The 14,235-nt window shown below is 43.8% G+C and overlaps 1 protein-coding gene across 1 annotated transcript in view; it reads left to right on the top strand.

Annotated features, from left to right (window-relative positions):
* The window catches only part of ITGA9 (integrin subunit alpha 9), a 349,120-nt gene that overhangs the window by 78,089 nt on the left and 256,796 nt on the right, over positions 1 to 14,235 (top strand). The window contains exons 12-14 of the mRNA XM_036738550.1: positions 617 to 707; positions 2,804 to 2,849; positions 5,715 to 5,869. Of these exons, the coding sequence (XP_036594445.1) occupies positions 617 to 707; positions 2,804 to 2,849; positions 5,715 to 5,869 (292 nt within the window). The remainder of the gene's footprint in view (positions 1 to 616; positions 708 to 2,803; positions 2,850 to 5,714; positions 5,870 to 14,235) is intronic.

The following is a 14,235-nucleotide window of genomic DNA, read 5'->3' as shown; positions in this document are numbered from 1 at the left end:
CTTAATGTGGTACCTGGCACATAGTATGCACTTAATAAATGTTGATTGATTGATTAATCAAGTGGAAAAAAGAGAATATTGTTTCAATATTCCAGTTGATTTTTGCTTCTTTGAAGATTTATGACATTATAATGTGTCTATGGGGGTTTTTGCCCTCATTTATTAAACTTCCAAACTAACTGTAAGGAGCTTCTAGGCCATTTGGTCTGACCATCTTGTTTTACAGAGGAGGGAGCCATGGCTCAGAGAGAAAAAGTAACTTGGCAGGGGTCACGCTGTAGGAGGTGGCAGAGTGGGATATGAATCTGGGTCCTCTGTTGGTTCCAAATCAGCTTTTTACCCTGAACCACATTGCCTCCTGAATTTTCATTAAATGCTGACATTTGGTAGTCGAGGCAGGTCACAAAGGTGACCTTGTCTTACCTATTACTGCCCGTCCCGTGAGAAATTACTGGATCATTTTTTTTCTAATTTGCTCTTTCAATAAGTCAGCCCCCACCCTGGCCAGTTTTGTCAAGAGCGAAGCCCCTGGGCTAGACAGGACAGAGCGCTCATGGGTTCTTACTGGCGACCACAGCTTCTTCTTGTGAGGTCACCTCTTGGTTATCTCTTCCAGAAACTGTCTGGACAGCAGATAAACCCAATGCTGCGGATGTTTGGGCAGTCGATCTCAGGAGGCGTCGATATGGATGGAAATGGTTATCCAGGTAAGGGCGGGCTGTCTTTCTGGGATTGTTTTTGGGAGGAAGATGAGCTAACCTAAGCACAGGATGTGGGTGAATTGTTTCCAGTCTCCTCATCAATAATTTCCATCAACTTAGAGTGATGAGAATACCCAGCAGTGGAAGGCGGAGTCTTCAGCTTTTTTCCAAGGCGGTGTGTAAATCAGTGGGAGAGTTAGAGGGTGCCGTTGGGACTCGGTTGTTCACTCTGTGTCACCTCCTGTAATTCTCCCGTTTCTCGGATCCTCTGTTAGTAGATGCAGAGGATCAGGGCAGTGAGGTAGTAGCTTTCACTGACAAATCTATTCCAGTAGTGGCGCCGCCCCCTCCACTTTTTCCAATAAAGAAAAATGTCCCAGTGACAGTTATAAATAATAAATACTTGATGGACTTGCCCAGCATGGAGGGAAGACTTGGAATGATGAGCGTCTGGAGAGCTTCTCATCCTCAGGAAAGGAGATGTCTGCTGTATAGCCGAACCCCAGCAAATACACAAAACAACCCCAACCTCACCCAGGATGATCATAGCTGGCATTTCTGTAATGCTTATTTAAGCTGGCATCATTGACAATATCCCGTGTACAACTCATCCAAAATAAGAATTATAATAACTGGCTTTCATGTAATACTTGAGGTTTGCAAAGCATTGCACATATCAGTCAGTGAGCACTTATTAAGCACCTACTATATGCCAGACAGTGCTAAGCACTGAGGCCACAAAGAAAGGTGAGAGGCTGTTCCTGCTCTAACTGGGGAGATGATGTACAGACAGCTCCCCACAAACGAGCTGGAGGAGTGAAGACCCTAGTGGATGGCGTCTTGTTTGAGCCTTACAACATGGTGCGTTATAAAGCCAGCTCTCTTGACTCCAAGCTCTTTCCACTGAGCGACACTGCCTTTCAAAAAGATGATAGTGATGAGAAACATTGAGGAAAAAATAATCATAGAAGGAATGCCAAGAAAATCCATCTCATTGCCCCCTTGAAAAGACAAAGCTGTCCCAGTAGAATATAAGCTTATTGAGGGCAGGGGTCATTTCCCCACTTTGATAGCATATCTGATGTGTCCAGTGTAGTGGGTGCTTAATAAGTACTCCTGAATGGAAGGATCTCTGCCCTAAGCCATCCATGGTCCCCGTTCACATCAACCCAGTGGGCCGACTCATTTCTGCCTTTCGTGTTCCTTAGTTCTGTGTGGTGGTGGTGGTTGATTGAATGAAAAACTACCAGATGGGAATTAGCATCAGATGCTTTGGGTGATCCCAAGAGGGCCATAGGATACGTGGATGCCCCTCTGGGGCGGAGGAGACAGTTGGGATTCGAGAGATGTCTTTTCCCCGTCATTTGCCCCTGACTCATCATGTGCTCTTGAGGAAGATTCCCTCCTCTGGCCCATCTGTAAACTCTTCTTTCTGTGTTAAGAGCCTTCTGTGGAGGTTTTGGACGTTGATGAGACCAGCTCCTCTAGCTCTGATTTTTCAGGACCAGTTCTTTCATGGAGCGGAGCCCTAATCTAGGGCCCTGTGGATAACGCACTGTTACCTGGAGTCAGGAAGAACTCGGCCTGAATCCCCACTCAGACACTTATCAACCGTATGATCCTGAGAGTCACTTGACCCCACTTTGCCTCAGTTTACTTATCCATAAAGTGGAGTCACTGGGTGGTTGTCACACAGCTGGTCAGTAGCAGAGCTGAGGTTAGATAAATCCTTTGTGTCACACACACAACAGGAAATAAAAATGAGCAAATTAGTGAAGAGTTGGTGTGGTTTTTTAGGTATTGAAATAAAAAAGCTCCCATTTATAGTGCCTCTTAAGGTTTGTGAAGTGCTTTACAAATGTTATCTCGTAGGGTGCTCACCTCCACCCAGTGATATGGAGACACAGAAGGTTCCAGATGAAGTTAGCCAGGCTGTGGATTGATCCTCCATCCTGGGAATGGCACTGTCCCAGCTTGGTGTGGCAGTCATGGGGCAATGGGCACGGCGGGGGTGGGGCGCAGAGAGAGAAGTCTTCCTGGTTCCTGCTTATGCATTAGCCTCCACAGCCGAAATCTGAACGTTATGAAATTCTCATTTTCAGATGTGACCATTGGGGCCTTCATGTCGGACCACGTTGTGCTGCTGAGGTGAGAATGTGTTCCTACTACCTATGGTGCCCGTTCATCCTCTCTGCTCATGTTGGGCGGAGGGCAATGGGGCTGTTTTCACATTTGCATCCCTGTGTGAGTGAGAGTCACATAGCTAGTGAGTGTCTGGGTATGGACTCAGGTCCACTGTGCTACCTAGCTGCCAAGCCCAAATAAGCTGCTACACTGTCTAGTGTCTAGAATGTTCCTACTGTGAAATGTGTATGACTGACACCTCTCTATGTGCTTAGTTCTCCTAGACTGGAAGTTCCATAGGGAAGGAACACTGTCTCACTGTCTCTGTGCCTGCGTCTCTCTACGTCTCTGCCTCTGCCAGCTGGTCTTTCTGAGGGCAGGTGGACCAGGCCCCTGCCTTCCCAGCATCAGCCTTTCCAGACATTTCAGGTTTCCATAAATAGGAGCAGTACTTTTAGATGCTGTCCTGTATGGTCTTATCCTGGAGCCAAAAACTCCCCTTGTAAAAGACTGAAGCAGCCTCCATAGTCGGACATCCATCCCTCAGCTCTCCCTCCTCACTCTGACTCAGGCACTTGTCTCGGCTGCTGGGGTTTCTCTGGCTTTGTCTCTGTTGGCCATAAGAAGCCCCGATGCTTTGCTGCTGGAGCTGAGCCTGTATCCCAGCGCTCGACTGGGGCAGGTTGTTTCTTTTAGATTGGTGTTGGAGGGACTGTCGGGTCAGCTGCCAGATGGCCAGTGTGCTGTCCTCACTGTCCGGATGAGGAGTAAGGGAAACAGACACTCATGAAGGATTCCTGGTCCAAAAACAACGCCCGGGGCCTGGTCAGTGGCTAGGCAGAGCTTCGGGGCAGCCGATGTCTGACAGAGACAAGCAGTCTGTGTGCTCCTCAGCAGATTACAGCTTAATGACCCTTTAATAAATTTAATCTGCGTCACTCCCCTCACCTGCCTCCTTCCCTTCCCTGCTCAGACCAAGCCTCTTCTAAGCCATAGAGTTCCAGCCTCTTGCTTCATGGATGTTCGGATCCTTTGAGCTGGAAGACCTTAAGAGGCCCTCTCGTCCATCCCTCTCACTTTACAGATGAGGAGCCTGAGGCCCAGAGAGTCTGTGACTTAGGAGAATAGATTGAGAACTGGAGGGAAGCTCAGAGATGATCCAGCCCAGCCCTCTCATTTTACAGATAAGGACTGAGGTCCAAAGATTTGCTCGGGATTGTATAGATACTATCAGAGGTGAGATTTGAACCCAGATCTTCTGACCCTACAGCTACGGCCTTTTCTGCTGTGCCAAGCTGCCTCCCAAATGGTGATTTGGATTGAGATGAGCTCGACCGTGTTTCTCTTCATCTTTGTGTCCAGCCTAGTGGGACAGGTCAGAGGCTGAGTTAGGACTGCCCTTTGGCTGGGATGTGGAAGGGTCTGCCAAGAGAGGCAGTGAGTCTTCCCTTCCTGGGATGAGTGATTATTGGCTAGGACTAAGCTGAGAGAAATCGGGGTGAGCTAGGGGGTGCAGCGGATAGGTGCTGGTCCTGGAGTCAGGAAGGCCTGAGTTCAAATCCGGCCTCAGACACTTAGCAGTTGTGTGACTCTGGGTAAGTCACTTCACCCTGTTTGCCTCAGTTTCCTCATCTGTAAAATGAGCTGGAGAAGGAAATGGCAAACACCTCCAGTATCTCTGCCAAGAAAACCCCAAATGAGGTCATGAAGAGTCATGACCAAACAGCCAAGGAACAGCCCACCATGTTAAGCTTCTTTGAGGTCCTTTCCCCATCTTCTATCCACTGGTTTTCTTTAGGCTTATAGCTCGATTTCCTGTAGAGACTCTGGTTTTCTTTAGATTCGCAGTTCTCAAACTTTTTAGCCTCAGGTCTAGTTTACATTCTTGGAAATTATTGAGGACCCTGCAAAGAGTTTTCGTTTGTGTGAGTTATCTCTTGACATCCACTATGTTACAAATTAAAACATCTTGGTGTTGTTCTGAAAATGGTTTTGACCTCGTAGAACCCCTAGGGTCCCTAGGCTATACTTTGAGAACTGCTGCTTAGACCTTGGGCCTGGGGGTTGGATTCATTGGCTTCTAAAGCCTCTTTCAGCTTAAAAGTCTCTGATCATGTGATGAAAAGAGACTGGCTCCCAAGAGCCAAGACCCCAGGATGCAGAGAGGGAAGGAACTCACCTTGTGGGCAAAAACTCCCACCTGGTAACTTAACCCACTTTAATTATTCCTGCTCACCTGGTGCTGAGTTCAATTACTTCTCTGTTTCTGAAAGGAGTGTAAGTGTGGTCAGGACCATTCAATTTTGGTGGCCTGGAAAAAGCCCCATTTGCCCAGCCCCAGTTCTGTTAAGCTTCCTTTGGATTTCTTGACTGGGAAGTTCCACATCCTTCCTCAAAGACATTCAAATTGATGTGTTATTCAGTGATTCAGTTGTGGGGGTGGGGATGTGGATGCGGAAGGGGCTTGTGTAGCCCTGTGAGTGCAGCTGGAACATTTCAAGTTATTCTCGTAATGGAAGCAAAAACTTCTGGGAGTGGTGCAGGCAGGAGCTGTGGCTCTAATCAGGGCATTCCTACAGGAGTTCCCCCTTCTGTATATACAGTTAAACCCAATAAAAAGGAACCAAGAACTTAATTGGTGAAATTTTAAATGATCCCACAACATCTGGTGGCTCATTTATGACTCTGGCCATATGTGTCTCATTAGCACATCAGCCTGTCCCTCTCATTGTGAAGTTAATCATTAAATTATTAAGAACGAGCCTTTCCAAATCACAGAGAAGTTTTTACAGACCGCCTTTCCTCTTCCTATGTTCAGGCCCGAGTTGACCCTGTCCAGTTAAGGATGGCTCGCTTGGGAGAGCCTGACCCTTTTTTGTTTCCTCACAGGGCCAGACCTGTCATCACGGTGGACGTCTCCATCTTCCTCCCAGCCTCCATCAACATCACGGCACCTCAGTGCTATGACGGCCAGCAGTCGGTGAACTGCCTTAATGTCACCGCCTGCTTCCGCTTCCGAGGCAAGCATGTGCCAGGAGAAATCGGTAAGGGGCTTGTTCCATCCCTGGAAAGTCCATTCAGATGTGCAACGTTGACTGAGTGTGTCTGACATGCCAGGGTTGGGGGAGGCGGGGGAGGGGTACAAAGACCGCTCTGCAACAATCCCTGCCCTCAGGTGCTTACATTCTCCTGGGTCTTGGCTCAAGTATTACATTCCAGCATCGTGGGCCCCTGGGGTCCAGGGTTGTAACAGACTCTAAAGGATCTGATGATAATAAGGATCACTGACATTTAGAGAACACACTAAAGTTTGCAAAGTGTTTTGGGTATGTCATCTCATTTGAGCCTTGTGAGAGTTCTGAGAACTGCCTACTACAGGTATAATTTATCCCATTTTATGAGATGAGAAACAGTTTCTGAAGGCCAAAATGACTGGATTAAGGTCACGTGCCTAGGAACTGTTGGAGGTGGGATTTGAATCCAGGTCTTCCTAACTCTCAAGTCCAGGACTCTATCTGAGATGCATTTTTCTTTGTGACTTGTAGGAGTTTTTGCAGTTAGCAGGCCCAACAGATAAAGTCTTTCTTTTTTGAAAAACCTCGACCTGTTTTCTCTTTCTTCTCTCATGGATATATTCTTAGTTTAGTTTATGTTGAAGGAAGAAGAGATTTTTAGCCTAGTGAAGAGGGGAGACTCTTTCCCCCAACTCAAGGGGGATGTGGGAACTATCTTCTCGAAGGGTTATCACATAGAAAAGAGGTTGGATTCTCCTTCTTCTGCTTGTCCCCTAAAGCTAGAACTAAGAATGATAGCCTCCAATTTAGGATTGAAGGTCAGGAAAAGAAAAACTTTCTAAAAATCAGAGTTGTCCCAGAATGCAGTGAGATTACTTTAGGAGGTCATAGCTTCTCCCTCACTGGAGGTCGTTAAGCAAAGGTTGGATGACCACTGTGTATTGTAGTGGGGATATTTTGGGGGGCATAGGTTGGAATTCTGGGGCAGAAGTAGGAAAAGTTTGTAAAGGATGATATGTTTCTATTACTCTGTCTCTGTTTACCTTTATACGTGTCTCTACTTTTTTCTGTTTCTGTCTCTGGCTCTCTTTCATCCATCCACATCCACCCATTCTTCCATCCATTCACCCACCCATTCATCCATTCACCATCCACCTATCTATTCATCCATCCATCCATATCCATCCACCCATCCATTCATCCATTTACCCATCCATCCATTCATCCATCCATCCAGCTAAAAACAAGTACCATTTCCCCAAGCATGCAAGGACCAAACAGACCCTACACTGCAACAGATGTTCAGCGAGTGTGTGTTCGTCTCCTAGAAATGCTGTAACATGAGCCTGGGAGCGGGTATGGCTCAGACAAAAGGACAGCCCGTTGCCTGTTGCGTATACTCTCTCATTGAGCATGGGGCGAGAGGCGAATTCTTGGCAAGCCTAAAATGTTTCATTCGAGGAGAGGAGACAAAGGTTGGGAGGTAGAGCAGAGGCCACGTGTTTTCACCAAGGATTCAGCGGCCCCCAGAGGGATGCTGATTTGGGAGTGTTAAATAGTTTAAAAGGTGCCAATATCTTATGAGCCGGTAGGGCGAGTCTCCCCCATTTCTCTGAGCCAGGAGAGTTTGTTTACTCTTGCACCGTAAGGGACCGGATTAATCCCCTAGAAAAAGCTACAAGCAGTGCGGATTAAAATTGTGCACGTGATAACTTTTTATTAGGAGCAGCAAGGAAGCAAAGCCAGAACATCTGTGCGTTGGAATGGATGCAGGAGCAACTGATGTGGAAGTCTTTTCCTTTTTTATTTGAAAGAAAGAATAGAGAGGATGCATTGAGGAAAACAGAAGATATTGATGAAGGTTGGGAGCGCACCTGGATTTGCTTGGCTATGGCTAGATGGAAGAAAAAAGAAATGTTTTGGTGGCTTTCTATTTCCTCACACCCAGAAACTCTGCCTCGCTGTCTCTCTGTTACCCTGGGTCTGTTTTTCTGTCTTTCTCCCACACAGTCTTTGGTTCTTCATTATATTTTCTATTTCATCTGAAAGAATAAAAACTTATTTATGTTAATACTTGAAATTTTACCAGATACTTAATTTTATTTAAGATAGTTTATTGATGTTCTTTTTTTTTTTTTTTTGCAAGACAGGGTTAAGTGACTTGCCCAGGGTCACACATCTAGTAAGCGTTAAAAACCGTCAGTGTTACTTCCCAATGCCTCCCCTCACCCTCTAGCCCCCAAGGTCCTTCTCTTGTGACATCAGGCCAAGGGGAACAAATCAACGTATTGACCGGGTCTGTAAATGTGTCTCCCTTCGCTCCATCTCTTTGCTGATAGGCACCAGATATGCTTTGCCATCGAGTCCTCTGAAGTCCTGGCAGGCGGCCGCTCTGCTCAGCATTCAGAAGCCCTCATGCTGCTTTCCACCTTATTATGTGGTTACTGTATAAATCATCTCCATCTTCTACTTCCTTCGTTCTTTGTTAGTTAGTCAACACGTATTTATTAAGTGTGTCAGGATCACCGGGGTTACAGAGAAAGGCAATACCACGGGCCCTGCCCTCGAGGAGCTCGCTAATGAGGAAGACACCACAGAAATAAGTCAGAGCACACGGAAGGCAATCCTGAGAGAGGAGGGCGCTGACTAAGCGCTTGGGGGGACCAGGCAAGGCCTCCCGCAGAAGGTGGAATTGGGGCTGAGTCTCTAAGGAAGCCCAGAAAGCATCGGGGCTGAGGTGAGGAGGGACGCCATTCCAGAAGGGGGGGATGGCCGATGAAAGGGCAGCCAAGAGACGGCGTGCCATGGGCTCGGAGCAGGAGGTAGGCTGGTGGAGTTGGGTCTTGGAGTGAGCGTGGAAAGGAAGAAAGTAGAATGAGACTACCCAGACAGTAAGGGCCAGTCTGGGGACGGCTTTGGATACCCCAGAGATGAGTTTGCAGCTGATGCTGGGGGTCAGCGGGAGATGTTTACTGAGTGGGACATGGGCAGGCCTCTGCCGTAGGAGAATCCCCTTGGCAGCAGCTGTGTGGAAGACGGAGAAGCATGAGACAAGGAGACCAGTGCGGGGCTATTGCAGTAGAGTCCTAGACTCAGAATCAGGAGCACCTGAGTTCAGATCCTGCCTCTTATACTCTCTCTTTGTTGTGAGACCGGAGGTAGATGACAACCTCTCTGGTCTTGGTTTCACTATCCCCAAAATGGGAATGATAACGCCTGCTCGATTCCTTAAGCCACGCCACTTCCCCGCAGCGGCCGTTCCAGTTCTGAGTGTACGATCCATGTACAGGGAACATTAGCCTGGCTAAATACCTGGATAATGCTGGACACGAGCCTAGCTCTGAGCGTTGGACGTGCAGGAACTCACAAGGAATCCTTTGGACGTGCACATCGCACGTGGTCTCTGGCTTTATCCCTTACCTCGGGCTTTCAGAGACTTAGGAAAAGGAGAGACACAGTCCTCTCTGCGAGTGGGAGATGGGGTTCAGCGCTGGGGACTTGAGGAGAGAGGAACACGGCAGCAATGGAAAACGGACATTTTTACCGGCTTCGAGGTTTGCAAAGCTGTTCCCAACACTTCTTATTCGATAGCTAATAGCTAGCTAGCATTTTACAGATATCTCATTTTGTCTTTCCAACAACCCTGGGAGGTAAAGGACATTCCCATTCCCATTTTATAGCTAAGGAAACTGAGGCAGAAGTTAAGTGATGTTACCTAAGAGAGTGTCTGAGATGGGATTTGAACTCAGGTCTTCCTGACTTCAGGTCCAGTGTGCCACTGTACCACTAGCTGCCCCCCAACTTTTGAACATCATGTGGAGTGGGTGCTACAGGTATTACTACCTCCATTATATAGCTTAGGAAGCTCAGGCTCTGAGTGACAGTCACACAATAGTAAGTGTGAGAGAGGTAGAATCCAAACCTGGGGCTTGGCGAACTTTGGGTCTAGAATTATGGTGCAGTGGAGTTAGAGAACCTGAGTTCGAATCTGGACTGCCCTATTTCCTTCCTACTGAGTGACCTTGGGAAGAGCCCATCTCCTGTCAGGTCCCGTTTCTTCAGTGGAAGAATGAGGGGACTGACCTAGATAACCTGTGAGGTCCTTGCCATGTTCAGTCTGAGTTCTTGTACAAGTATTTCCTTTCTATTGCACGGCGTAGGACAGCTCTGGTGAGTGATAGGAGGTGAGTAGCAGCGTTACTAAACTGCATTAGTTGTGTTGCGTACATGAAAGTGTGACTCTGCAGAGACCATGGGCGGGATCTCAGGGCTCACAGCCACTCCATTCCAAACCCTACTGAAGAACAGGATGAGAAGCCAGAAGCTTCTGGTGAAGGGTGGACTAGGAGAACGTGGGGACTCTGGTGTGCTTTGAGTCCACCCAGATGGCTAAAATTCATTCTTATTTTGTACCTTGATTATAAAAGATAATCTGGTCCTGGGATTCCATCAGGATGTGGAGTTTCCAGTGTGAAAACTCTCTCCGGTGATGTAGTTTGACCACTGCTCACTAAGTTGGAGGCTTAGGAAGTTGCTTGGGAGCAAGAGGAGAGATTTGTATCAGAAGTAGGACCTGAGCCTAATTTCTTCTCTCCTCTTAACTCCCCTGCTTCTCCTGGACCACAGAATTCATCATCTTTCAATGCATGTTCAAGGAAACTCTTCATCATTTTCTCAGCCCTGTGAGACAAGGGGCTTAGCCTGCCTTTGTCTTTCCCATCTAGTGCACAGTGGAGCTTTGAACCTGTTTATGGGGTAGTCCCTTGGCTCTTGGTGCTGGTGAAAGTTCCAGACAGATATTTCTAGTCAGAGTGGTTGTGTCTGGATGGAACAGTCTGTGGGAGTCTGGGAGGGAGTGTGGTTTCCAGCATGTGCCAGGCACTGGATGTCCCATCTTTATTTCCCATGGGAAGGAGGAGCTTGGTTAGATGAGTTGCCCAGCACTTGTGGTATAGTCCTCATTAGATGTACTTGTTTGAGAAGCAGCAAACTTGTAGAGTGATGTCTCCCTACCTCTAGAAGGATGAGATTCTTGGGACTAATGTCTCTGTGTGGTGGTTGCTTAGTTCTCCATTCCCCTAGCTGCAGTTTGGGTATCTTGCCATCTTGGTCAGAGACCCCAGTGGGGATTCATTTACGAGTTAGTATATTGGGCTGGTTAGTACTTTAAAACCTGGTAGGGTAGAAGGGATTTCTGTAGAAAAAGGTGCCTGTTGTGGACTCTGGCCAAACTCCTCTGACCACTGACAGGAAATTTGATTCAAAAATAAGCATTTATTAAGCACTTACTGACCCATCACTCTCTTTCTTAGCCAGTACCAGATGGTTTTGATCAGTACTTTGTAAAGTAGAATGGCTAGGCCACCTTCCTTCATATTTTTTCATTAATTCCCTTGATATTCTTGACCTTTTGTTCTTCTCGATGAATTTTTCTTCTATTTTTTCTAGCTCTACAAAACAATTCTTTGGTAGTTTGATTGGTATGGCATTGAGTAACTAAATCAACTTAGGTAGAATTGTCATTTTTATTATATTGTCTTGGCCTACCCATCAGCAACTAATATTATTTCTCCACTTGTTTAGATCTATCTTTATTTGTGTGAAAAGTGTTTCGTAATTGTGTTTAATATAGTCCCTGGGTTTGTCTTGGCAAGTAGACTTCCAAGTATTTCATATTGTCTGTAGATATTTTAAATGGAATTTCTCATTCTGTCTCTTGCTGCTGGGTTTTTTTGGTAGTTTGTAGGAATGCTGATGGTTTATGTGGTTTTATTTTATATCCTGCAATTTTGCTGAAGTTGTTAATTATTGCAACTAGTTTTTTAGTTGATTCTCTAGGATTCTCTAAGACTACCATCATATCATTTGCAAAAAGTGATAGTTTTATTTCCTCATTGCCTATTTCAATTCTTTCAATTTCTTTTTCTTGTCTTATTGGTATAGCTAGTATTTCTAATATAATGTTGAATAATAGTGGTGGTAATGGGACATCCTTGTTTCACCCCTGATCTTGTTGGGAAGGCTTGTAGTTTATCTCCGTCATAGATAATGCTTGCTGATGGTTTTAAATAGATACTACTTATCATTTTAAGAAAGACTCCATTTATTCCTATGCTTTCTAGTGTCTTTAATAGAAATGGATATTGCATTTTGTCAAAAAAATTTTTCTGCATCTATTGATATAATCATACCATTTTTATTGTTTTTCTTATTGATATGGTCAATTATGCTGATAGTTTTCCTAATATTGGACCAACCCTGTATTCTTGGTATAAATTCAAGCTGGTCAGTGTATGATCTTTGTGATATATTGCTATAATCTCCTTGCTAGTATTTTATTTAGAGTTTTTTTGCATCAGTATTCATTAAGGAAATTGGTCTATAGTTATACTTCTCTGTTTTTTGCTGTCCCTGGTTTAGATATCAAAACCATATTTTTTTGGTCATAAAAATGAATTTGGTAGGACTTCTTTACTTTTTTTTTCAGATAGTTTATACAACATTGAGATTAATTGTTCCTTAAGTATTTAGGAGAATTCACTTGTAAAACCATCTTGTCCTGGGGATTTTTCCTTAGAAAGCTCATTGGTAGCTTGTTCAACTTGTTTTTTCTAAGATAGGGTTATTTTTCTATTTCTTCTGCTAATCTGGACAAATTGTATTTTTGTAAACATTCATCCATTTCACTTAGTCAGTTTTACTGGCACATAATTAGTCAAATTAGCTCCTAATAGTTGCTTTAATTTCATTTTAGTTGTCATGTATTCACTCATTTCATTTTTGATTCTGGTAATTTGGTTTTCTTTATTTTGTAAAATAAAATTAACCAATGGTTTATCTATTTTATCATTTTTTTAAATAAAACCAGCTCTTAGTTTTATTGATTGGTTCATTGATTTTTTTAAGCTTTCATTTTTATTAATTTTCCTTTGATTTTCAGGATTTCCATTTTGCAACTTAATTGAGGATTTAAAATGTGTTCTTTTCCAGTTTTTAAAAATGGTATGCTTGCTTCATTGATATTCTTTCTCTGTTTTATTGATGTATGCATTTAGAGATATAAATTTCCCCCAACTGTTTCTTTGGCTATATTCCACAAATTTTGGTATGTGGTCTGATTATTGTAATTCTCTTATGTTATTCATTGTTTCTATGATTTATTCTTTGACCCATTCATTCTTTAGGATTAGATTATTTGGTTTCCAATTGATTTTAAATTTATGCTCCCACAGCCCTTTATTGAATGTAATCTTTATTGCATTATCATCTGAAAAAGGTGCATTTAATATTTCTGCTTTTCTCAATTTGATTTTGAGGTTTTTATGCTTTAATATGTAGTCAGTTTTTATGAAGGTTCCATATCCAGTTGAGAAAAAGGTATACTCCTTTCTATTCCCATTCAGTTTTCTCTGGAGATCTATCATATCCCTTACCATTTTCCTCTCCACTGTAGAAGCTCTTCCTTGCACACGTCTTTTATGCGAACTAATTTTCCCCATCCTTCATCTCCTTTCACCCTCTTCCAGGGCATTCTTCTTTCTTGCCTATCCATTTTTTTTTAAATATTGTCTCAGTATAATCGACTCACTCCCATGCCCTCTTTCTGTGGAGAATCCTTCTAATCCCTCTAATAATGATAAAGTTCTTAGAAGTTGTGTGTGTCATTGTCCCATATAGAAATACAAACAGTTTAACCTTATTGAATCCTTTATGACTTCTCTTTCATGTTTACTTTTTTATGCTGCTCTCCAGTCTTGTATTTGAAAGATACATTTTCTATTGATCTCTGGTCTTTTCATCAGGAGTGCTTGAAGGTCCTCTATTTAATTAAATGCCCATTTTTTCCCTTGAAGGATTTAGTGTTGTGGGATAGGTTGTTCTTGGTGGTAACCCTTTTTTGCTTTCCAGATTATCATATTTCAAGTCCTCTGCTTCTTTAAAACGGTATCTTCTAAATCTCATATGATCCTGACTGTAGCTCCACAGTATTTGAATGGTTTCTTTCTGGATGCTTCAATTATTTTCTTTTTGACTTGGGAGTTCTGAATTTAGCTATAATATTCCTGGGAGTTTTCATTTTGGGATTGGTGATTGGTGGATTCTTTCAATTTCCCTTTTACTCTCTAGTTCTATAATATGAGGACAGTTTTCATTTATAATTTCTTGAAATATGATGTCTGGCTTATTTTTTGATTATGGCTTTCAGGTAGTCTAATAATTCTTAAATTCTCTCTCTTCCATCTATTTTCTAGGTCACTTGTTTTTCCAATGAAATATTTCACATCTTCTTCTTTTTCATTCTTTTGATTTTGTTAGATATCTCATAGATTCATTATCTTTCACTTGCTCAATCTTAATTTTTAAGGAATTATTTTCTTCAGTGAGCTTTTGTATCC

This window comes from Trichosurus vulpecula, chromosome 9 (assembly GCF_011100635.1).
Source record: "Trichosurus vulpecula isolate mTriVul1 chromosome 9, mTriVul1.pri, whole genome shotgun sequence".
Taxonomy (NCBI): domain Eukaryota; kingdom Metazoa; phylum Chordata; class Mammalia; order Diprotodontia; family Phalangeridae; genus Trichosurus; species Trichosurus vulpecula.
Note: the sequence above shows the minus strand (reverse complement) of the source record. Positions and strands in the feature narration are given on the sequence as shown.